Here is a 23,797-nt window from a genome sequence, read left to right on the forward strand (position 1 = left end):
CTGCTTGGTGTACAAAACACATAGATCACTGATTTCTGTTTCCCAACATACAATAATAATTTTCCAAAAGAGAAACTTTTTGTTTTCCTTCAATATGCAGAAAATGCAGTAAACAGCACCAATATTAACTATTAAAAAAACCCAACCAAACAAAAGCGAACAAGCAAAAAACAAACAAAAACTCCACAAAAACCACACAAACACAACAACAACAAAAAAAAAACAAACAAAAAACCCAAACAAAACAGTTGCTGCTATAAGAGTCAACAGTAGCCCTAAGGAAGACAGAAGCCTCACTGTGTGCATCAACTCAATAGCCAATTAAATATTTCTGTCTGAGGAAAGAAATGGGCATATTGTTTTCCTTTAGTCACTGGCAATAAGCGAACTGAATGTACAGTACAGATACCTGGCACATAAGCTTGGGTTGCATCTTCACTCTTTCCAAACTTGCAGGCAAGAACTTTGTGTCCTGACTTGGAGTCCTCTTTCCTACTACATCTGACACATTTGTGCAAGCTTCCTATTTTATTTTCCAACATTTTCATAGTGTTAAGAGAGATTCATGCTTACAAAATAGATGCCAAGTTGTCATCTTGCAAAAAACAACTAATTTATGCTTCTCTGTTACAAGAAAAGATGGGATATGGAAGAAAGCAAAGAAGCTAACATTATCCTACATTACACCAATATTTCAGTCAAATAAAGTTACTGTCAGGCACTATGGAATATATTTATAATCCTACAACTGTATGATTGCACAGCACCAAAACATCTCATAAATTCTAAAGGGGAGGGGAAGTAATAATGTATTTTCTGAGCTTGTAATTTAACAAGGGCACTAATTACCCTGTTGTTGCTTACTCCCTTCCATTCAGCTACATGGAGAGGTGTCCACTACAGAGAAAATGTTTTCAAGTGACTCACAAAGGTATGGAATTAATGTGAACTGCTCACAGCAGAGGAGTGATGCTCAGTGTAAAAGCAGAAATGTGTTTTAGGACCAGAAGGGAAAAGCAAATAGTTTGGACAGCCTTCCTCTCTTTCTTGTTCCAGAAACACAGTATGTGACAAGGAATTCTGTTTTGTTTGGTGCTATAAATATGCCTGATACTTCATAAATTGGAGGCTCAGAAGGGCATACAATGTCTGCTGCTAGTCCACCTGCTCGTCCACAAATGAAGCTCTGCATACTTAACAGACAGAATCAGGCCCTGACATAAGCACAGGAAGAAATTACTAATACATTAAATTCCTGAAGAAGCAGAGATACAACAATAAGAATTGTATCAGGAACCCAGCTAACATGCAATTTATGAGCTTTTAACTTTAAGGCAGACAATGATTTCTAAGTCGGCATGAGGGTAACTCTTGCTGGGCACTGTAAGAGAAAAAAAGTGTAAGTGCTGGTGTGCTATTCTATCAGCTCCCACTTTGTCTTGAAGTACAACTCTCGGCTGTCCACTGGAAAAAAACAGACCACTTTCATTAGGTACCTGGAGTATTACAGTAAACTCAGCTAAATATTCCATTTTCAGGAATACAAAGAAGTGGAAAGAATGTGGAACAACTGTTTGACAACTGAATTGTAATAACTGAGTAGTACATTTGTGAGAAGGTAGTAACTGACAAACATGTTTACACTCTCACTTGCACTGACCTCTACCTCTGTAAAAATTAGTGCTCATGGTGGACAAGAAAGGATTTATTTTTTTTTTAAATCAAGTTACCATGCAAATTCCAGTATTATTTTAAAAGACTTACAATCATAACACAGAAGTTTAATTTATAGCTAATTCACAGCAAGGTATACGATTTTGCTTTCCACAAAATTCAACTGATAAGTGACATAACCTTACCTGTTGTGCCCTAGCCCAAAAGACATCTTCTAAAAAAGTGGCAAACCCTTCACTTATCCACTCTTCAGTCCAATCACGAGCACCAATGGCCAGTCCAAACCAAGCATGAGCAATTTCATGGCACAGACGTGTTCCACAGAGCTGGCTCCCTCCAGGTAATATGCTTTGTGACAGGAAGATGATGTGCGGGCTGCACAATAGGAATGAGTGACAAAATACATTATTGACCTGTTATAACATGCCTTGCATGGACACAACAATGTATTTACTTTGTTAGCCTTGGCAGCCTCTTATTACTATATGTGTGCTAGGTCATGACTAACAGTTTATTGCTCAGACTTTTTTAGGTTGTACTTTATTGTTATATGGCAGATAACCAAACTAAAATTCTGCCAAGCAGTTGTTTTGTATTCAACTGTCAAACAACCATTATGTGTAAGAAGTAACTTAAACCAAAGTTTTATATTTTTGAAATTACAAGACTGATTTATTTCAATAGAAGCATTTATATATTAGCAAGGATAATAAAAGATGAGCAGGTGTGAATATAGGCAGCAAGCATTTATCAGTTAAAAGATCAAAGCTGGAAATAAATAAAGCAGAAACATTTTATAATGAAAACAAATCCCTATTCACAAAAGGTATGTATAGTAAAGCACACAATGTGCTTGTTAAAACTTTAAACAAGCTAAAGAGATACCATCTGATGGTAACAATTGATCATTTCTGCATTTGCAGAAGGATAACATCCTTTACCACAAGCACTGAAATGAGAAGACTCTATATTCACTTAACAGATGCTTACACAACAGAGAACAATCCAATCTGTACCTGCTTTGCAATCAAGTAGTGTAAGAAGAAATTGGGGAAAAAGTTGTTACTAATTAATGCTCTGCTATTGAAAACACAATGAATTGCGAGTCACTGTAGTACCCAACTCATGTTCTGCCGTAAGGCAATTTCAGCTGTGCTTACAGACATAACATAATATCTTGAAAGTTACATAATTTTTGAAATTAAGTACATTTAGGAAATAAAAGGAGCACAATTAAGCCCTCTGAATAACACGCAAGGGTTTAGCAAGGCGTTGTCCCACAGGTGGGCACAAGCGCAGACCGCTGTCTGCAGAGTACTTCTGCACTGTTGGCATCCATCATCTATATTTCAACTGTTTTTTCAACTCAGTCAGTTAGAAAGGAAAAAAAGCATTATGGCAATGCCTTCAAGACTACAGGTCTTTAAAAATAAGTCTAGCTTTATGAGCATGGGAGGGGAGCACATGGCCTTAAGACATTTCCAAGAGTCATGAGCGTTCCAAAGAGCTTCCCCACCCAGCCTACCCTTCTGTTGGAAATGTTAAAACACCCACAGTTTTCTTGCAACCAGTTGAATGTCTGGAACTGAGACCATGAAATATGATACTCACTTAAACGCAAAAACATACTCAATAACCATCTTATAAAATAACAGTCAGTCAGCAGAGCAAGTTAACATATTTCAATCAGCTTGCACTGTAAGAAACAATATAAGAAATTAAAGCACTAATAGAGGAAACAAGTCACAGAGAACAAAGCAAGAAAAAACAGTAGCTCTCCAAATCTTTGCCAAAAGAAATTTTGATTAAAAGAAGTGTGTGTGCGGGGAGAAGTGCAAGCACAGAAGCTGCAAAACATGATTAACCTTTTCTTATAAAGCTCCTGATGAGAAGAATAACTGCAGCTTCAGGGGTATTACTTTGGTTAGTTTTAAGTAAATGACCCCTAACTGTGGCATGTGTCCAGTGCTACAAAGAAAAACCACAAAAATGGACCAAATAAATAACATTCCAGACATACTGCTGGCAGTGTTTCTGCCATTTGGTTAAGCAAAACAAAAGTAACTTCATGCCTCATAAACAGGCTTAGAGAATGGTTTACATGTTAAGTATACTGTAGGTAAATACACAACAAAAGTAAATATTTTGTTTCTTGCTTTTTCCAATCACTCATATAAAAGAAATGCCTTAACTCGACCATCTTCTCTTTTATGTAAGGATTGCAAATCACTTCACTGACAAAAATGTATATGAGTTATATTTTTAAAAAATATGAATACAATTTTCTACAAGGCCAAAATAAGATTATATGCTGTAGCAGAATTTCATTGTAGAGTCTGGGAACAGCCTTTATCTTCCTTTACTGAGAACACCTTAAATGATTCCTTTCATTTTGTTTGCCCTTACCATACAACTTTATCTCCAATTCAGAGCCTCATGTAACAATACATGACTGCAGAGCAGTGCAAAGTTCCCATTTATCTTAAGAGTATTTTTATCAAAGACTGAACATGTTTCTGTAATATGTCAAGCATCTATTAGTTTGGGGAGATGTCTAATTCTGTGCATTAGTTTAAAATACATATTGTCTGTTTCCAATGTATGTTTGAATTCCAGAAACTCTACCTACCTCTACTGATATGAACCAAATCCACATTTTTACATCATCCAGAATGCGCATGTTATTCACTCCAAATAGTTACTACCAGTGCTGTTCCTAATACATTTGATAATTCAGGGAAGTGTCTATGTGAAAAATAAGATAATCAGGATAATGACTGTCACATTTTAATGTTGGGCTAGAAATCAGATGAATGACAGATTGCTCTCTATTAATGCCCTTCACTCACCCTACAGAGAAGAGAGAGGGAACAAGGGAGAATGACTTACAGGTTAGAAACTAAACTACACAGCTTTAATGAAACAATGGTGATGAAAAGGAAAATAATAAAATATATACAAATATATGCTCATATCACCACCGAGGCTGCAGGGCAGGCCTTGGAAAAGTCCTGGATTAGGCTTCTGGAGTCAGTGGAACACACAGACTGGGATCAAACACAGAGGAACGGATGGAATCCTGCCAGGACACCAGCCATGGAAAAAGGGAGCTTCAACCTGGTGATCCCTCAAATTCACACTATGTGTGATATGTATGGGATGGATTACTTTGGTTAATTTTCATCACTTGTCTGGTCCACTCCTTCCCACAGGAGGGTTGCAGGTGTGACTCTTTTACTCCCTTCTGGTTCTGGAGTGTAAGATGCTTTTCAGAATCAAGCAATGGCCTTGGTTCTGCACACATTCTCCAGCAGTAACTATAAACATTGGGCATTATTAGTCCTAGAAGCAGACACAGACTGAAAAACATGCTGTTAATTTCAGCAAGTGCAGCAATATAGAAGGGGCTTGACTGCAAAATAAAACCACTAGAAAGAAAATTGGATCTATCTTGGTTTAAACCAGGACAATTACTAAGTTGCAACAGACAAAAAAATTGTTTGTTTGGGTTTTTTACCAAAATAGGAATTTGGCCCTCCTACCATGCATTTGATTTACTAGGAACAAAAAATAAGGCTCAATATGTGTTGCTTTCATTGGAATTGAAAAGGAAATAAATCCATTCATACACTAGGAATGGACAAAAGTGACTCACCTCAGCAATTACATCAAGACCTGACAAGGTAGATGCAGCTTATAAATGCTTTGAGCTGATGTTTTCTCAAGTCTGGCCCAAGTTGCTAAAGCAGGCCACAACAGGCTAGCTGGATGTGGTAAGGAAGATGGGAAACCTCTCCCATCTTAACAAAAATCCCACCAGTCCTTCCCAGGAAGCTGGACAAGTTCCCAATAGCTCTTACAGAAAAATAAGTTAATTACTTGTTTTCAACAAGTATAGACTTGGTTCCACTTTTAAAGCAAAAGGTTATTATTCTGACCAGAGTCACACCCTCATAATCTAGATGTTCACGTAAATTGACTGAAAGAAGGAACAAGTTTCCTCTCCCAGTTAAACTGCCATTAAGGGAAATCTCAACACTGCAACTATGGTATAAATGCATACAAAGGAAAAACTGAGCCCCAAAGAGAAAGAAATTTTTTTTGTGTGAAAGGCCAAAAGATCCTGATGTTTCAGTGATCCAATTGCACCCATGTGGATGTTCTTAATTATTAACAAATGAAAGTTTCCAGTGAGTCCTAGAGCTTTGAACAGTAATCTGACCAACTGAGAGGCCAAATCTCTAAAAAGCAATTTTCTGAAAGCTTTTTCTCTAGCTTATTACCTAAATGCATGTGCTGCTTTGCACACAGGCTGCAGCAGTGCGCTTTCTCTGGCTGCACACACATCACCAGATGAGACACAAAGGACAAACTCAGAACAATTATATGTGCACGAACTTAAGTATGTATTTAGGCTAGAAACATGAAGCTCATTTCTAACAGACTTACTCCATTCCTTTTGAAGTAGAAGCCTTTCCCTCTTAACACACAGGAATTTGCAGCTACATTTTCTTATGCATTTATTGAAATAACTGAGCCAAGCCCATATCAGCTGGAAAATTATGCTTCTGGAGTAAAAAGCTACAGACAAAATCACTGTTACAGGTGGAAGGTATATGATTAAAAAATATTTTTCTTGTTTTGATAGTACTCCACATACTGCTTAACTTTTCCTGTTTAGAAAAAGGTAGTCAGAAAATGTGTTAGACAGTTACTGTACTTCTAGAAAAACCATTCTTCAACATATAGAAAGCAACAGGGGAAATCTCTCTAAAAAGATTTTCATAGGAACACATTAAGGTATATGTTTACAGAGTACTGGAGTTTGAGAAAATTAGACAATTAAGTAAGAGCTCTCTACAGTTTGTGCCATCTCTCATCAGTTGCCTTCAACCTAGATTAGTCCAGTGATTCAAAGAACAGCATGAGCGTATTGTCTGTGGTATCTATAGCACACTTTGAATGTCAGCTTAATTTATCCTTGAGGACACTTGTGCCATTCGAATTGCAGATAAAAGAACATGCCAGCATTCTGGTATGTTACAGTCCATTACTGAGAGAACAACAGAGAAAAAACACCTTTTAAATCTCCTACACTCATAGTGTGAAAGAAATTCAAATACGCACACTGATGCAGCTATAAAGGAACTGGCAGCTGGAATGCTCTGACCATTATTTCAGAAATAAAATTCCTTCATAAAATTTTCCCTTCCAATCATCATAATGGGAAACCAACAAGTGACTGACAGTTACAGCTGAAACTCATTCTAGAGCAGATTACTAACTTTTTACTCTATGAATCATGCAATAATACAGTAGGGTAGGCAATAAGGAAAGAAGAACAATCACATGTGTTGGAAAAAGGGTGGTACCAGCCAACACAGTATAGCAATTCAACATTCAAACTTCAAATTTTAGGCAAGTGCCTAATTAATAATCCGAACACCTGAGCAGGAAGCAGCTGCTCCACGAACTGGCAGACAATGACTTGAGCGTTGCTTATTTTACCATAACAAACCAGTTTAGTCAGGATGTGCAAGGGTGAAACTCTCTCAGGAGAATCTCTCTTTATTTCTGTTCAACTGAAAGGCTGGTACTTGGCATAAAACTCAAGAAATTATACACTGAATGGAAAAAATGTAGCCTAAGCTCAAACAGCTGCTAACAACTAGGTTTGTAACAACTCTTGATACTTCTCACTGTGTCTTATCCCATATTATACCAAATGAAAAGCCTGGAAGTAAAAACCTGCATAAAAAGACAGCATGTATTTATCCCATAAAACTGTGACATACACCTCTTTCCAATGTCTTTAGATGTGCAAGTCACCTATTTATTTCATTTGTCTAGACATTATTCACAGAAGAGATTTTATAAATTTTCTTTGGATATGAAAATAGGTCTGGAACATTATAACAAACAAAAATATATGAAACCACACTGAAAATATTGACAAGAGTTGGCAAATGCCATATTTATATGCCAGAAGACCTAACTTTGCTAATGCAGAAGGACCAGTCATACTAACATGAACAAAAAGCATACACACCTTATGTGCTTCAAAAAATGGACAAGGAATTTAATGTAGTCACAGCTAATATGAGATTAGCCTAAAGGAAAATTATATCAAACCATCTCATTGCCCATAATTCAATTATCTTAACTTTATGTTCACAAATGAAAAAATACACTATATCCTTTCATGCTCCATCATGTATACATTTGCATAACTTCAAAATTTCAATCATAACTTGCCTGAAACTTTTCAAGAGTAAAACGTCAAAGTATTAAATGAAACGCCAGGGCTTGCAGATAATTTTCTAACAATAAAAAAATAACAGAAGCTAAGAACCAAATCAAACAACTGAAGAATTTATTTTTTCTTTTAAAACTACATCAATGGGAACTAATCACATACAGGGTGATACCAGCTATTAACTTCTTTGAATACCATAGCACAATCAATCCTAAAAGTGTGGTTAATATTTCCTATTTCTATCTTCAGGGACTTCAAGAATAAAATGCAGAGATGACTCTGCTATAACAAGATTTTTATCTAGTTGCCCCCCCAAAAATGTACATCTGCCTGATGGCAAGCATTTTTGAGGTTTTAATTTTTGCACCAGTCTTCCAAAAATTTGCCTGATTAATTTCTAATTTCTTTCTGAAAAATGCTTTGGTTTGAAGTTCTAGCTTTTTGGGGGGGCTCAGCTTTCTGTTCTCCACAACCCAACCAAAATATACAATGTTAAAATGATGGACTTAAGCCATCACTTCCCACAGAAGAGTTACAATAATTCCCCTCAATCCAATTCTCAAGAACATGAACACACAAGATGAACAGTCTGGTAATAACACAACCAATTTCTTTAAACAATACTGTCTTTTTCTCCAATACACAGAGCACACACATCTGCAATCTTAAGTCTCAAAAATTTGTAATTAGGATTTTTAAAAAATGCATTAAAAACTTAGCTGTGCAGATGTTCTGCTGCAGTTATATCATGGTAATAAACCCTATCTGTGTCAAATGTTCTGACTTGGCATGTAAACCAAGAAGAAAAGAAAGGATCTTGTTTTTTAAATAAGGATTTCAGTCTGATGATTGGGATCAAAGTACTACCCCAACTTAGTAAGAAGATCATTAGGTACAAGAGATGAGAAGACTGACCAGAAGTCAACACATAGAAAGAACTGTGGAGTTCATCAGTTAACCTGTGATGACCACAGGATGCCAAACATCAGCTCTAGCTCAGTTCTTTTCACCTTACATGTTCTGTATCACAAAGAGGAACTTGCAGGGCATTACATTTTTTTGGAGCTACCCAGATTTTGTTTCCTCATGTCTTATGTAAGACCAACAATACCTACTCATTTAGAAACTTAGGTATTCCCAAACTGCCTGCTTTTGTACAGCTAGAAAAGCAAACAGAAAATTAAGGTGAAGAAACGAAGGAATTACAGATTCAAAACCTTATAAGATTTCTTATGCGGATTTGTTTGAAACCTCATGCCCAAAATCCCTCAAAGTAATGGAATGCTCTTATAAGAACCAATTTCTCAGTATCTCCTAATAAAAAATGGCTACAGTACTGTAAAAAAATAAATAAATCTTACAGCTTTCAAAGAGAAACACCTTGAGGACTAAAGTTCTTAATGTTGTGTATCACAGAATGAATTTTTCATGTTTAACAGATTTAGTTAACTGGAAGTTAAGTTACTGCAAGTAAAGTGACTTCAATAAACACAACACATGTTCCATTCTTTAAAAAAAAACCTCTATTTGATGAAGTTTTATTTTTCATCTTCACACTTCACATGCAATTGCTCCTCAAAAAGTACTGACACTGCTAACATTGAAAATAATTTGTGAATCAGTGACATCAATTTCCAGATCCCTTACTAGGTATTCATAGCACAAAACTGCATTGTTTCATGGCAGGTATTTCCAAAGAAGTCCTACAAGCTACACAACTCAAGTAGTTTCTTTCTTTGATTCCTAAGAAATAGACAGAAGTCAAACTACAGAGCTTCAGTTAGAGAGCAAAGAAATCAAGACAAAAAAAATTAATAATTTCTAGTTCAGACTGTTCTGTGAATAGTATTTTAGGATATGGAATATTTCATAGAGGTCTCTTTTTTTTTGTTTGATGCAAGACAGCTGATGCAAAGATCACAACAATGATAAAACATCTCTACTTTTGCTGACACAGACGGCATCACAAAAGAGGATTAGAAGCTGAAAGGAAAATTCTGTTATGTCTGAGGAGCCAGAGGAAATATCATGTTCCCACTAACTTCAGCAAGAACTTTATATGCAAATATAAATGAACTATTTGGTTTACATTCTTGGTTTGCAAAATTCCAGATTTCATATGAAACTTTTACAACATTTCTCTGAGTGCTTCCAAATACTAGAAAATCATGAGAAGAAAAGATAATAATTTAAAAAAAGAAGCTATGCTGTTAACCATGTGAAAACTATTAATAACAAATAATAGTGGGGAAAGTCTCTACTAGAAACACACACATTAATTCCCTCTCATTTAAAAATTACATATAAGATTAGGGACACAAAATTAACATTAAACACTCGCTGAAATTAAAAAAATAAGTGAACTGAAAATAGCAATAGATGGACACTGATACTATAATTAATTATTTTAATTGGTCATATTCTTTTAACAAGAACAGGATAATCAATACATATATAGATACAGGTACTCACAGCTCCCATTTTATAAACTCATACAAAAAATAATCTCTTGGTTTATATTAGAAATTCATATAGCATTTGTTTCACAGACTCTTAAAACTACTCTTGTTATTTCACAATTATTAATTTGATTAAAAGTCTCTACAACATTCCTTAGTTCCAGTCTTGATGGTGACATTTGTCACTGATGGATGATATTATTTGATCATGGATGGATCATTACTTGTAGCTGTGCATTATTGTTATTACCATAAGACCTGGATTTCCTTTTATTACCTCATGAAGTTTCTGGCTGCTAATAACACAACTGACAGCCAAACCAACTATGATAAATAGTCAGAAAGACTAGTCAGGGAAAACTCAATCAGGTTAACAGTCTATACATTAGTGGTATCAAAAGGTGATACGGACAAGACAAAATAAAGAATGAGTCATTATTTGTCTTCATTTAATGTATAGAAGAAAGCTTTTATCCAGACTTACCAGAATAAAACAACTAGAAAAAACAACAACAAAAAGCCAAACCATCACAAAAAAGGAAAAGAAAACCAACAGTTAAAAAGGAAAAGAGATTGCTTGCTCTTCAAGTTTTTCGTTATTCTTTTCTCAATGTAAAGTTCATGGTATCACTGGTCTTAAAGAGGCAAGGACATAAAATCTGCTTGAAGGCAAAAGTGGTTTTAGGAAGTATCTACAAACTCCAGTTAGAGTAGCATCACAAAACACAACAAACCTAGGTAATGCTCTGTTTTTTTTATGAATTCCAATCACATAGGCTTCATCTGTAGACCAAGAAAACTCCAGATACAGCACCAGATCATTTAGAAAAATCCCAAACATTACTGGAAGAGAGAGTCCTGCAAATCCCTGCTATTTCTAAGAAAAATAATTAGAAAGGAAAGCTAAGAGGTTTAATTTTTTAAAATCATCAGAACTTCTCAAATCATAAAAGAGGCAAGTTACTGAATTTTTAAATTCTTATCTAATACACTCTTGCCTTTTGTGCCAACTACAAATGTGGGAGCAGACAATGGAATTCAAGCTAATTATCCAATTCAATGTGATCTAGCATTTGCCTACATGCAGTATCGCCCACAATTCAAGCTTGTAGAAATTTGTACCCAAAAGTTCATTTGCCGAAGCCTTTAATTTTACCTAAAAGAATGGGTGCAAATCAAACACTCTCAAGTCTATTTTGATTTTCAGCTTCCCTGCTGAGAGGCGCTATTCCTACTATGCCTTTATCGTCTGAATATACAAATTTTACAACACTCTGCACAGTCATCTTAAGAATGGCTCCGGTAATAGAAATTAAACTAACTAGTCCTATCAACTATTACCTGCTTTTCTTATCTTGTCATCTATAAACAGTATGTAAACAGATCTAAATTGCATGCCTTCAGTTTACTGAATGAAGAGCCAAAGCTTCTTGTTACACTGATGAACAAGATACACATTGTTAGAAAAAAAAGAAGAAAAAAACAACAACAACAAAAAAACAACAACCAACACATACCAAAAAATCCGAAAGAACACAGAAGAATACATAATGGCTTAAAAAATATGTCTTAGTTTATTCTGCGTAACAGCCATACAAGCCTTCTTTTTTGTATGTGTCAGTCAATAAGATATTTGTTGTGCTTTCGCACAAAGAACAAAGATGCCTTTATCAATTCTCAAAAGTCTGTAGGAGAAACCATTCATGCTGTCAAACTCCCTAAAGCCCTTTCAGCAAATAATGAAATCCATCAGTGACAAATGTCAACATACTAATTTGTTAAATACAGAACAAAAGCAACATTGAGAAGAGGTGCCTCACTTCATGTTATATCAGCCCTTCAATTTGTAACAACTTTATGGCAGCAAACAGATCATGCAACATGAAAACAGAACAGTATTATAACTATTGAAGCTAGAACAATCTGCTCTCCTTACAATAAATGCTTAATAGTTCAAAACTAAACTGTAAACAAAATCTTTTGGGAACATTAAACTCTTTGCAATGTACTAATTCTCCTCCTTTTTGGAAGATTATTTCCAAGGAAAATGTTGCACACAAACGCAGATTCTCTTTCACACACAGACACATGTATTGTGCTGGTGGAAAAATAAGATTAAATTACATCACAGTCAGTGACAGAAAAGCTTCAGTGTGCCTGAGAATTATTTTATCCACTATAAAGGACATCCATCTATTATTGTTGAATCACATAGCAACGGGACAGTTTAGCTGGAAGTAGCTGGTGTGCAAGTGAATTACTTTATTCATCATACAAAGATATCCAGCTATTATTGAATCCCGTAGCAAGGGACAGAGTAACTGGAAATAACTAGCGTAAGTGAAAACTGTGTTAATGTCTTATAATATTAAGCATTACTTACTAATCTCTTCTGCTGCACCTTCTATCAATTTACCTTTTCAAATATCTCCAACTTTGTTTCAGTCCATCATAAAGAATAAACAAATATTTTTCCTGTTGTCCAAAACACTGTCACAGAATACATTTATGTGTTCCTTTTAAAGAGGGCAAAAAGAAGCAAACACCATTACATCCTAGAAACATCCATTGCATCCAACGTTTTCTGGAGATTTCCAACAGTAGCCTGGTAACTTGTGCTATGTCAATTCATCAAAGACGCCTTGAAAACAAAAATTCTGAAATTGTTAAATTGAGAATGTAAAATTCTGTATTTGGTACAATGCTAAGGCTAATACACATTACATTAATAAGCATTTCTCCAAGTTCAAAAAGAGTGAGGCGGTTCCCTGCATTGCAAGACCACAGCAAATAAACTATCATGGGTCATCTCCATTTGGAGGTGTATTTTTTTACTTTTGTTTTTTGAAATCACCAAGGATTTTAAATTTTAAAACAGGAGAAAAAATTTTAATTTCTCCCCATCCACTCTACTGACAAGGGTTATGGCAATACACTAAAAGCTCTGTTTTTGTCAGATTATACATTCATATTTCTATGTATATACTGACCATTCACAGGAAACAAACATATTCCAAAATCTCTACCAGGACCAAACAGAGGGTTTCTAGGCAGATAATAAATACAGAAGTTTAAAACAGAAAGGTTGAAAAATACCCAAAGAATTACATACAAAGGAGCGATCCTAGCTAACATTCCAATTGTGATCAATAAGCACAGGTCTATGCTCACAGTTGTCACAATGATAGTAACAACACCTTTTCTCATGGCTTAAGATAACAAAGCTAAAGACAGTAAGATGAAGCAAGGTCATTTGAAATTACTGAATTAACAGAAATGAACCTGCTCACTGACAACTTCTAAGAATTATGGCATCAGGATTGGTGTCTTTACATTCTAAAAGTGCTTTCAAGTCTAATGAGTAAATTCTAAAGGAATCCTTGTGTACCACAGTATTTTGGAGCATGACCAACATTTTCTGGCCTCTTCTTTAAAGATGTAAAAATTGCTTTATAAAAACAAAAATTAAAAGCTGCCAGTATGTAACATCTGCGACAAGACTGAGCACAGGTCCTTCCAACATTCCACATTTATACTCAAACTGAATCTGCTAGAAAGCTTAGCATCTGCAATCAGGATTAAAACCTTTTTGTTTTTAAATGCCAACTTTATAACAAAAGGACTAACCCATCTAACTATCTGATGTTAATAATAGATTATGAGGTTCCATCTGCTTTTCCAGAAGAGCCAGGTCTCCAAGCATCTTACAGATCCTCTGTAATTCCTCCTTCCTTTACAAGAAGTAACACAGAAGTAATACACATGACCACAAGCAAGCTCTTCACCCTCAGCAAGATCCTTCACTATCAGCTGCTACCTTCTAGGTAAGTATTAATATCATTATTGCCGTTTAATTATGCTATATGCAAACACAAAGCTCTTAAGAAACAGATCAAAATCTTAGATTTCCTTATTGAGCTTTAAACTACATGCTGGAAATAGGACAAGTTTTGTTTCAAATCAACTCTCATTTGCCAGTCAAATTGTCTCAGGAATATTAGGTGCTATTCTACTCCAAAACTAAGCATACTACTTTAGTATGGACACATGGAGTGGACACAGGGTTGGGTAAAGAACTAGCAACTTTATGTTTCTGGATGGCTATAATGCTCCAACATATACATCTTCTATATATGACACCTGCATCACTGAGTCTGAATTTAGGCATAAAATAGCACAGTAAAGGAAAATCCCCAATCTATAACACTGATTTATTCAGAATATGCAGAATACACTTTTTCTTCAAGAAATTCCATATTTGTACTATTTTTAAGCTGAAACTTTCTAAAGGCATACACCTTCCTTCATATCTGAAGATCAGATAGTGATGTGCAGAGAAGATAAATTAAACTATCACCCAATTAATGTAGTCCACTACTAAATGTCAAGAATCACTCAGCTTACCAAATCACAAACTTTATCAGCTGTGTTTATTTGTTCAGAACAATTTTCCTTCAATTAAACAAACAAAAAAATTGCAAATCAATTAATATTTAAAAATATAGATCTTCAGTTAATGTAGAAATCCACAAGAAAGTCTTGAATATGTACATTGGACTGGAAAAATACAAAAATGCCAGCAACCTTTAAATTCAAAACCAGGAGAATTTAGATCATAAACATGTTACTGTTAGGCCTCTCTTTCTCCTGGCCACTTCAGTGCTGAAGCTTTATTTGGTAATATGACATAGTTAGAATGAAATTTAAGCTCTCCTATTACCAGATGTGCTGTAAATGTAAGAAACACAAACAAAACTGCTAACAGACTGTTGCCCCCTAGGGATACAGAACTGGCTGCATCTGAGGTGAGATGTTTATGTTATTGCAAATGGGCAAGATTCTGATCAGACACAAAAAAGTTCATCAATTTTGGGTCCCTCACAATCATAAAGCATAACCTGCATACAAATCAGAAAAAGGTGAATTCAAAGATAGACAAAAAAAGACAAAACAGCAAGGCAAAAAAATGCAACACAGAAGGTGAGCAGTTGCAAGAATCACAGTATTTGCCTGCATCAACTGTTCTAAGCCCTTTCGGGGATCCACATACAGAGAAATGAAAGCAAATTATGTTCACACTTTCTATCTATTTGAGAAAATACTTAAAGCCAAGTTCAGTTATTCAGATGTATGCACATGATTCTTGTTATTCCATTGGGAGAGAGACATTTATCTATCTCAGCCTAGAATTTTATTCTAATATCCACATGTATAAACCATTTCAACACATAAAGCTTTGGGCAAGTTCATACTTGAAGCTTAAAAAAACCCAACCAACAACTGACTGGCAATGACTGACAGCATGCCTGCAATACCCCTACAGGAAGACTATCCACACCCCAAACTAAGCCAGGACGATCTAAATTGAGCTAAATAAAGAAAGAGTCACTCATTGACCAGAATTCTCCCCACAAATAAGTTGGTTTTTTTTGTAAAAACATGTCTCTGACAATAAAAAGCTGTATCCAACAATTATTCAACAGAATTTGCAGAATCTAATAAATCAGAAGAAGATGAGACTCCTTGAAAGAGGGTAAGCATTCTTTCTCAACAACAGAATCAGAGGAAGCACCCCTATTTTTTTTCCTTTCTTCCTGTGAGCAGGAAGATTCTAGTTGAAACTCAGCCAGCTTCTTCTTAAGTAAGCCTATGAAACAAACAGTGGGAAAGCAGAGTCTGCACCATCTGGATATGATGACAAGGAGGTATCTTCAGCATATTGATGGCATGGAGGAACAAACCATCTCAAAAACTCCCTCACATGCCCCATGTGAACATTACACTAAGAAACTGTCAGACGAGACCTTTGCAAAACACATGACAAAACAGACCCAAGGAATAATGAGCACAGAACAAATTCATTCACTGACATCTCATAAAGGAGTATGTGCAGCTACTGCATAGAAGTTCATCAGTGGCTTCCAGAACAGTACGCTGCTCTCCCTAGTTAGTACCATAAAAAAACCCAACCAAACAACAAACCCATACTATCTTTATTTGCAAGTTCCTTGTCTAAGGAATGCTCCTGTTCACATTCAATTTAAACATCATGTGGTAGAAAATAATCAGGTGCTGGCCTTTGCCAGAACTGCTTCACTTTGCCTTTCTGACTTTTGTACACAAAGTAACAGAGAAGGTATTTTTAAATAGGTTGTGAACATTGACAATTTAATCAGAAAAAAATAGCCTATTTGTAAAAAGGAATACATGGCGCTCTTCAATCAACTGGGAAACTCTAGTGGGCCTGTCAGTGTTAGATTTGTATCTTAGGTTAGTTTTTCCAAGACATAAATTTCAACAGATTCATCTCAGTTCACAGTTAGCAACTCCCTCAGCAAATCTACGACCAAGGAGAGGAAAAGATCTTGAAGCTCCTTAAGTCTCTGTAACGTAACTACAGAACTGTAACGGGAGCCTATATTACCACAATTCTTTCCACATGAACACTGGCTAATTCCTCCTATGACTGTAGACGATTCACATAGGAAAACACAGTGGGGATTTAAAATGCTGCATACAACACAACTTTCTGTTTGTCTAATTACTATAGAAACCGTAAAAGCTAATAATAAGAAAAATAAATAAATAAATAGAAATATTTCCAGACACACGTTCACTTAGATTTTAAGTAACACAAATGCATTTGTACACTACTTATATCTCCAGTTTTTGTGACCTCAGTTTATTTAAAAGTACTGCACAAAATAAGGACATTATTTATTTGAAATTTGCTAATTTTTACAAACTTGGAAGTTTAAAAAAATTACTTCAGAAGCTTAGAAGAGTCAAAACTATGGACTGGAAGCCACATAATTATTTACCTAAGCAAAAGCCAGAACTAAGGAATGGAAGATGTTCATTGCTTTCCATGCATTCAGTGCAAAGCACAGAGAAAATCTAGGTGAGTAGAAGGTACAGATTTTCTTCTCTAGAAAAAGTTGTATCAGCTCAGATGTATATGTGGAGGTACACCCCGAAGTGGCACGTGTATACTGACAATAATTCACAGGAAGGCACTCATGTAACCTATTCCAAACCTGTATGGCAGATACTACCAGAACAAAAACTTGCATGTTACCATCTCATTTCCAGTTTTATTTAGGAGTCCAAAGACAGCTAACTGCTGTTGTGGCAAAAGTATGGACACTCACAGCTTTCTTTATGTCTAGGATATCTTAAGTTCATATATCACAGCAACATGGACAACACAGTCACCCAGAGCAAACTTCTTAAGTAACTCTTGTACCGTCAGACAAGTACTTAACTCATGTGAAAAGTCTGGGGTGCTATTAAGCAATTACAACTGAAAAAAATTGCTACTTTAGTCTCATGATAGGAACTTGCACACAAGAGGATAAATCTTGGACCTACACCTGATACCAGACACGAAGAGCAAAATTAAATTTTCTCATCCAGTTTTCTCTACTCATTCAGAAATAAGAATCTCTGTAGATAAACACACCAGATTTTAATTTAGTCATCTGATTTATTCAGATAGGTTATCAGTATTCCAATCTCATACCTATTAACACAAGCGGAGAATTTGGACCATAAAGACCATATGTGGAAAAATCCTTAAAAAATTATATCAAAGCAAAAAACAATTAATACACTTTTTATTCTAGAGAAATAGTTATTTTTACTGATACCTCTGAAGGTAAGAAAGTAATCAACTGTTTTTGCCTCAATTTAAAAACACATTGCACACATACTGTACCCTTTTTCACTGTACATGCAGTATTAGTGGCAACTAATGTATAATATAGTGGTAACTAATATATTAGTGGTAACTAATAGTACATGCAAAAAAGATATACACAAAAGCAGGCACATTGCATATTCCAAAGCATAAACTCGTCGTCAACCAACATAAAAAGGCCTAAAATCGACTATTCAAAAAATGACAGAGCAAAGTACCATACACACACAGAAAACAGAATGCTAAAATTATGTGAGAACGTAGCTAGATATTATTTATAGCACAACTCACACTTTCAGTCAATACAAGAACAGAAAAAGAAAATATCAACGTGATAACAGTTTATAAACAGGAAGGACATATTATTTTATCAAATTGGAATGATAAAGGCAAAATCTAATCAGAACGAAAAGGAAAAAAACTGGCAGACTAAAAAAAAAAACATACAGCAGTAACTAATTTTTTAATATGATAATGTATCATTGCCTTCACAATAGGATTACAGCACAACAATATGACATTCATACCTTGGGAAATTTGTGCTTGACTACATCTGGCTATGCAAAATATATAAGGTAAAGGGTAAGTTTTCTAGGACATCTATCCATCAATTGAGTCTAGTTTAATTCAAGGTTTGATTTTAGTTTATTCTTTATCGCAAGGAAAGTTAAATTTATGAACTGATTTGGAATGATCACAGATTAATCTCTTTAATTTGTGAATGAAAGTGCCAAGATCAACATTTGAAGAATGCCTACCATTTTCAGACATGCAAGAGTAGATTAAAATATCTAAAACTATGTGTATATTTTTAGCCATTCCACCCATGTCTCTCTATTTAGGTATTTTTCTGGTTCCTATAATCTTGGTATTGACACACTGATGTGTATGTTATGCAGTTAAAAACAAATGAGGATGTCCTCCAGAAAACAGGAATCCTGTGAAGAAAATCTTATGCCTGAATACAACCTAGAAACCCTCAAAAGTAACATCACAAAGATTATGTAAATCTCAGACAAATGGTTATCCTTTTCCCTCTGTGAACATGCGATGCTCATTTGCGTTAGTAAGATTTATGAAGGTTTTTCAAAAGAGCAGGTTCTATCAAATAGAAAAATTTTAAGCCAGTTATGGTTATGCAAATTTCCAGCTGGCTATGAAATAAGGACAGTTATCTTTAGGGGGGCTGAGAACTTGCTGAAAAAACAGTGAATGCTTTCAGCTCCAAATGGAAGCTGAGAGCATGCAACAGAATCCTGGCCAGGCCTCAGCTGGACATGTAGGTAGTAACTCTCAAAAACTACCAAATGTATTACTGATTATGTGAAGAATTAAAATTGTGGAGAAAGTTGACTTTTTCATGATACTGACATTTATGGCAACTCTGAAATAACCTGCAGGAGTAGAAATACTACTAGAAATAGATGATTAAATGTGAGAAGACAGAAAAGAGGCAGTGCACATCTAGAGACACCAGAAGTTCTCTTTACAAGAATGCAGCTATAAGATTTTTGTGTTACCTTTAGAGTATACAGTGTCCATTTCATTTAAAATTAATCTATGTTAAAATTCATTCTAAGTAGCAGTAAATCACAGTGGAAAAAATAAGAAGTGGAACTCTCCTAATCTTTTGGCTTGCACAGTTTTTGATGGTTTGCTATCATGATGATGTGATTTTTATGGGACATCAGAATATGTAATTGCAGAAGTTTGACATCATCTGGATTACCTCACAGAATGCTTTTATACAGGAGTTCAAATATCTGACAGTTTTAGGTAAAATTATTACCACCCACAAGTAAAAGTTCATAAACACATGCAACTTTCACAAAATAAGAACAAACTTCCTCTTTGCAGTCACAAAATATCATATTTAAGAAAACATCAGACTAAAAAGAAAGACACAATACACAAATTTGTTGTGAGATGGAGAAAAAATATTAATAATTCCTGCTTTACCCTTCTTAAACACTGAAATTGCCAGCAATTTAAAATACAAATACAACAAACTTAGATTATATGTTTCAGTCTTGTTACACAGACACTAATTAAAAGTTCTCATGTCATGACATGCCAGAATTTTTTAAGTATAAAATATTTGCTGAATTCTGCTTCATTATAGCAAGCAAACTCTGCCCCTAGTGTCAAGCAGTTGAAAATTACCTCAGAAAAGGGACAACTGTCTTTAGCATTAAGTAAAATAGTATCACTGCTATTAATAACTGGAAAAGTTCTCTGTAAATTTCTATCCTCCTTTCTACAACAGCTTTCCACATGTATTCCCAGATTTTAATTGAACACATGGCTACTTTTCATTAAAATAATAATTTCAAGGTGTCCAAAATCTATTACACAAGCTTGCACTTTAGTTTCACATCAAGTATGCAATAATGTACTGAATAATTTATACCTCTTACTAATTTACTCCATACATAACACCTAGTAGGCATGAGTATAAAACAAAAGTACAATGCAGAGTTACCTTAGGACACTCCTTATTGGTTTAGTTTTATTACCTTATGTTGTGCAGCTAAATAAAAACAATTTAACATTGAAGTAACTTTCCAGAGTTGTTCTTTTTATGTTACTGAGTTACCTATGAAATTCTTAGTGGCTATTTTATGCTCTGATAAAATATGAGGAGCAAGATCTGTATCAATATGTCCGAATAACTTTGATTAGCTTTTGCAGCACTTCCCAAGTGAATATTACTGAAGTACTAAAAGGACAATGCTATCAGAACTAAAATACTATATCACTTGAAAAGAAAAACTAATAAAATACATATAATTTTCAACTTACCATTGCTGGAATGTAATTAAGATACAGTGCAAATATTTGCACTAGTAAAACATACTTTTATCATAGTTTTGAAATCTGAGGGGGAAAAAATGTATGTGTAGATTGTAGAGTATATAGCCTCTTGCTTTCAGTAAGCTTCAAAGAAACAATAAAGATGAAATATAAATAATAAAAAAAAACGCCAAACTGCTATACAATTTGTCATCTCAGAGTCTTTAAAAATTCTACATGTTTGAGTAAATAATTCATTAAAATACACCCTGTGTATAAATAAAAGCTCATGAACAAGCACAACTGGTTCAATCAACTTAAGCAGACAATGACATAAAGTTTTGGAGTCCCCTCCAAACCTTACAATCTACATAAGCATACGTGTGGGCAGGACTAATTCTGTCCTCTTTTACTTCTATAATTTGGGACTACTTGGATTAGACTACAGTTGAGCTAATCTACCAACAACATGGGACTACAAGCATGAAACTGTACTGTTTTAGAAATCACAGTGCATTGAGCTATGTGACCAATATCTGTTGCACATTGTTTCTTCTTTGATCCTTCCTTGAGGGGAAAAGCAGACTCAAAGATGTTTCTTGTTTTGAGTAGGTTCAGAGTGTGTGAAAATAAATATATATTTATATATATAATATATAAAATCTGCAGTATTAAATATTTAGGCTAAGCAAGCATGGGCAACAACATTCCCCTTGCTCCTGACAGTGAGATGGTACAGTTTATCCACCATAACAGCATCGTATTACTTATTAACACAATCAATACCAGTAACACTGTAGGGTTTTTAAGACTACTTTTGTCTAATTTTTGTTTTACTTGATTTTTTTCTTTCAAGCAGAACTACGAAGATAAATCCAGGAGCATTTCTAAAGCTACTGACTTCTATGTCTAAGCCTGCAAATATTTAAACTAGAAATTAGCTCAGCACTGTGTCAACTCGTTACATCTAGCTTTTGAGTCTGATTTCAATGCAAAACAGCAACATAAAGTACTTGCTACCTAATATCTGAACTATAATAAAGAAATACATTATCCCTGCTTAGCTCAACTAAATGTCTCAGGTTTACAGGCCTCTGTAACAAAACATCCATGACTAAATTCAGCATCTATGGACCTCATTTCCAGTAGAAGGTCCAAGAAACTACTAACTACATCCCTTTCCAGCTTATGGCAGGCACAAAATCAAAAGACAAATCACGATGCACATACTATAAAATTAACAGCAAAGGATCGTAAGATCTTTCCACAGTTGCTGGACACAGTGTTTCCTATAGCATCTAAAAAAAGGTCTGCTGCTCTGAAAAAGTAGCACTGCCTCAGCTGTTCTTAACAGTTCTGCAATCCAACAGAACTTGTGTCAGAATTTTTCATTTTAAAATAGAAAACTTTCTTGAACGTGTAGCAAAACACCTGAACACTCAACTCCAAATGTTCTTATCCAAACCAAAGAAACAGAAGGCTATTTAATTTTGAAGAAAGAAACATTATACGGTACTGCAGCGGTGAGTAAAGCAGCTGGAAGTGACACATAGTGGAAGCAGAAAGAAAGAAAATTACATTCCTTGGCAAAATGGGTCCAAAGCTGCCACCATCTGATGGTGGTAGTGTTGAAAAATGAGCTCTGCATTCTTAGCCAAACAGCAGCAGCAGCTTATTGAGGGTCATAATGACAGCTCAACAGTGGATTCAACAGCAAATTTAAATAATCATGTCACCATTTGACTCAGGTTCAACAAGACTCTCAATCCCCTCCCCCTCCCACCCAAGTAGGGAAGGAAAGAGAGAAAATGAGAGAGACTTGGCCGGATTGAAAACTAAACTACACAGCTTTAATTAAATGCTAATGATTTAAGAAAATATACACAATTATATACAAATATGTTCAGATATGTGTAAAAGCTTCTTGCCTTCCCTCACCCCCAGCAACTCCCACAGCATCTCCTGAGCTGGAACAGTCCCGAAAAATCCCGGAGCTGCTGGAGAAAGCAGAGAGTGATGAGGGTCAGGAGAGCCTGAGCCTGGGGGTCGACGGTGATGGATGGACAGAGTCCTCCCCGGACACCAGCCATGGATGGAAGAGAAGGGGAGAAGAAGCAGGAAGGAAGTTGTCTTCTGTGACCTCTGACCTTCTTCCGAGCTTACGTAGATATATGGAATGGAATATCTTTGGCCAATTTGGCTGTCTGTCTAACTCAGCCTCCTACAGGGGGGTCACAGATCTCCCCACAGTGTCTGAGCCGGCAGAGTGAAGGTGCGACCTTGAAGCCTCAGTAGTTAGAAAAACATTCCACTGTTATTAGTCTTAGTCGGAACACTCTGCTACTAGTTAAAAGAAAGCTTACTGAAGGAAAAAAAGAAATCAGTAAAAGGAAAATTGGCTTCATCCTGGCCCAAACCAGGACATTCCACCCCTTATTCCATACATATATTACATAAGGATTACATAAGGATTCTCCCACCGAGTCATATTACCTTGAAGTACACATTGTCCTGCACCATCCTCCATCATCACACACCAGGTATGTCCAGGTCTCTGGGCAAAAGCAACACCCCGGACAGGTTTACCTTTGCCTGAAGCAGGATAGACCCAAACACTTCTACCCAATGAGTTTCTTTCACATACCACAGGGACTTTATCCCCATCTGCAGTATGTAAAAGGTCTGACTGAGCAGGACCAGCCCAACTGATGGATTCTCTGGTATTAAGCAGGTGGCCTTTGCCAAATTTTTGTCCCAGTTTTTGAAAGTTCCACCACCCATTGCCTTCAGGGTAGCCTTCAACAAACCATTGTATCTTTCAGCTTTCCCTGAGATTTGTGCATAGTACGGGTATATCTATTCGATACCATGTTCTTTAGCCCAGTCAGTCACAAGACTGTTTTTGAAATGATTCCT

At 35.5% G+C, this 23,797-nt stretch overlaps 1 protein-coding gene across 1 annotated transcript in view; it reads right to left on the reverse strand.

Moving 5' to 3' along the window:
- Nucleotides 1-23,797, reverse strand: part of LOC104397254 (chromosome unknown open reading frame, human C9orf3) — a 170,106-nt gene that overhangs the window by 109,461 nt on the left and 36,848 nt on the right. Inside the window, exons 5-6 of the mRNA XM_010007203.1 lie at nt 1,860-2,049; nt 1-3 (exon numbers count right to left, since the gene is read on the reverse strand). The exon at nt 1-3 is cut by the window's left edge and continues 104 nt beyond it. Coding sequence (XP_010005505.1) covers nt 1-3; nt 1,860-2,049 — 193 coding nt within the window. The remainder of the gene's footprint in view (nt 4-1,859; nt 2,050-23,797) is intronic.

The sequence above is a fragment of the Chaetura pelagica genome, unplaced genomic scaffold (assembly GCF_000747805.2).
Source record: "Chaetura pelagica isolate M959 unplaced genomic scaffold, ChaPel_1.0 scaffold40, whole genome shotgun sequence".
NCBI lineage: Eukaryota > Metazoa > Chordata > Aves > Apodiformes > Apodidae > Chaetura > Chaetura pelagica.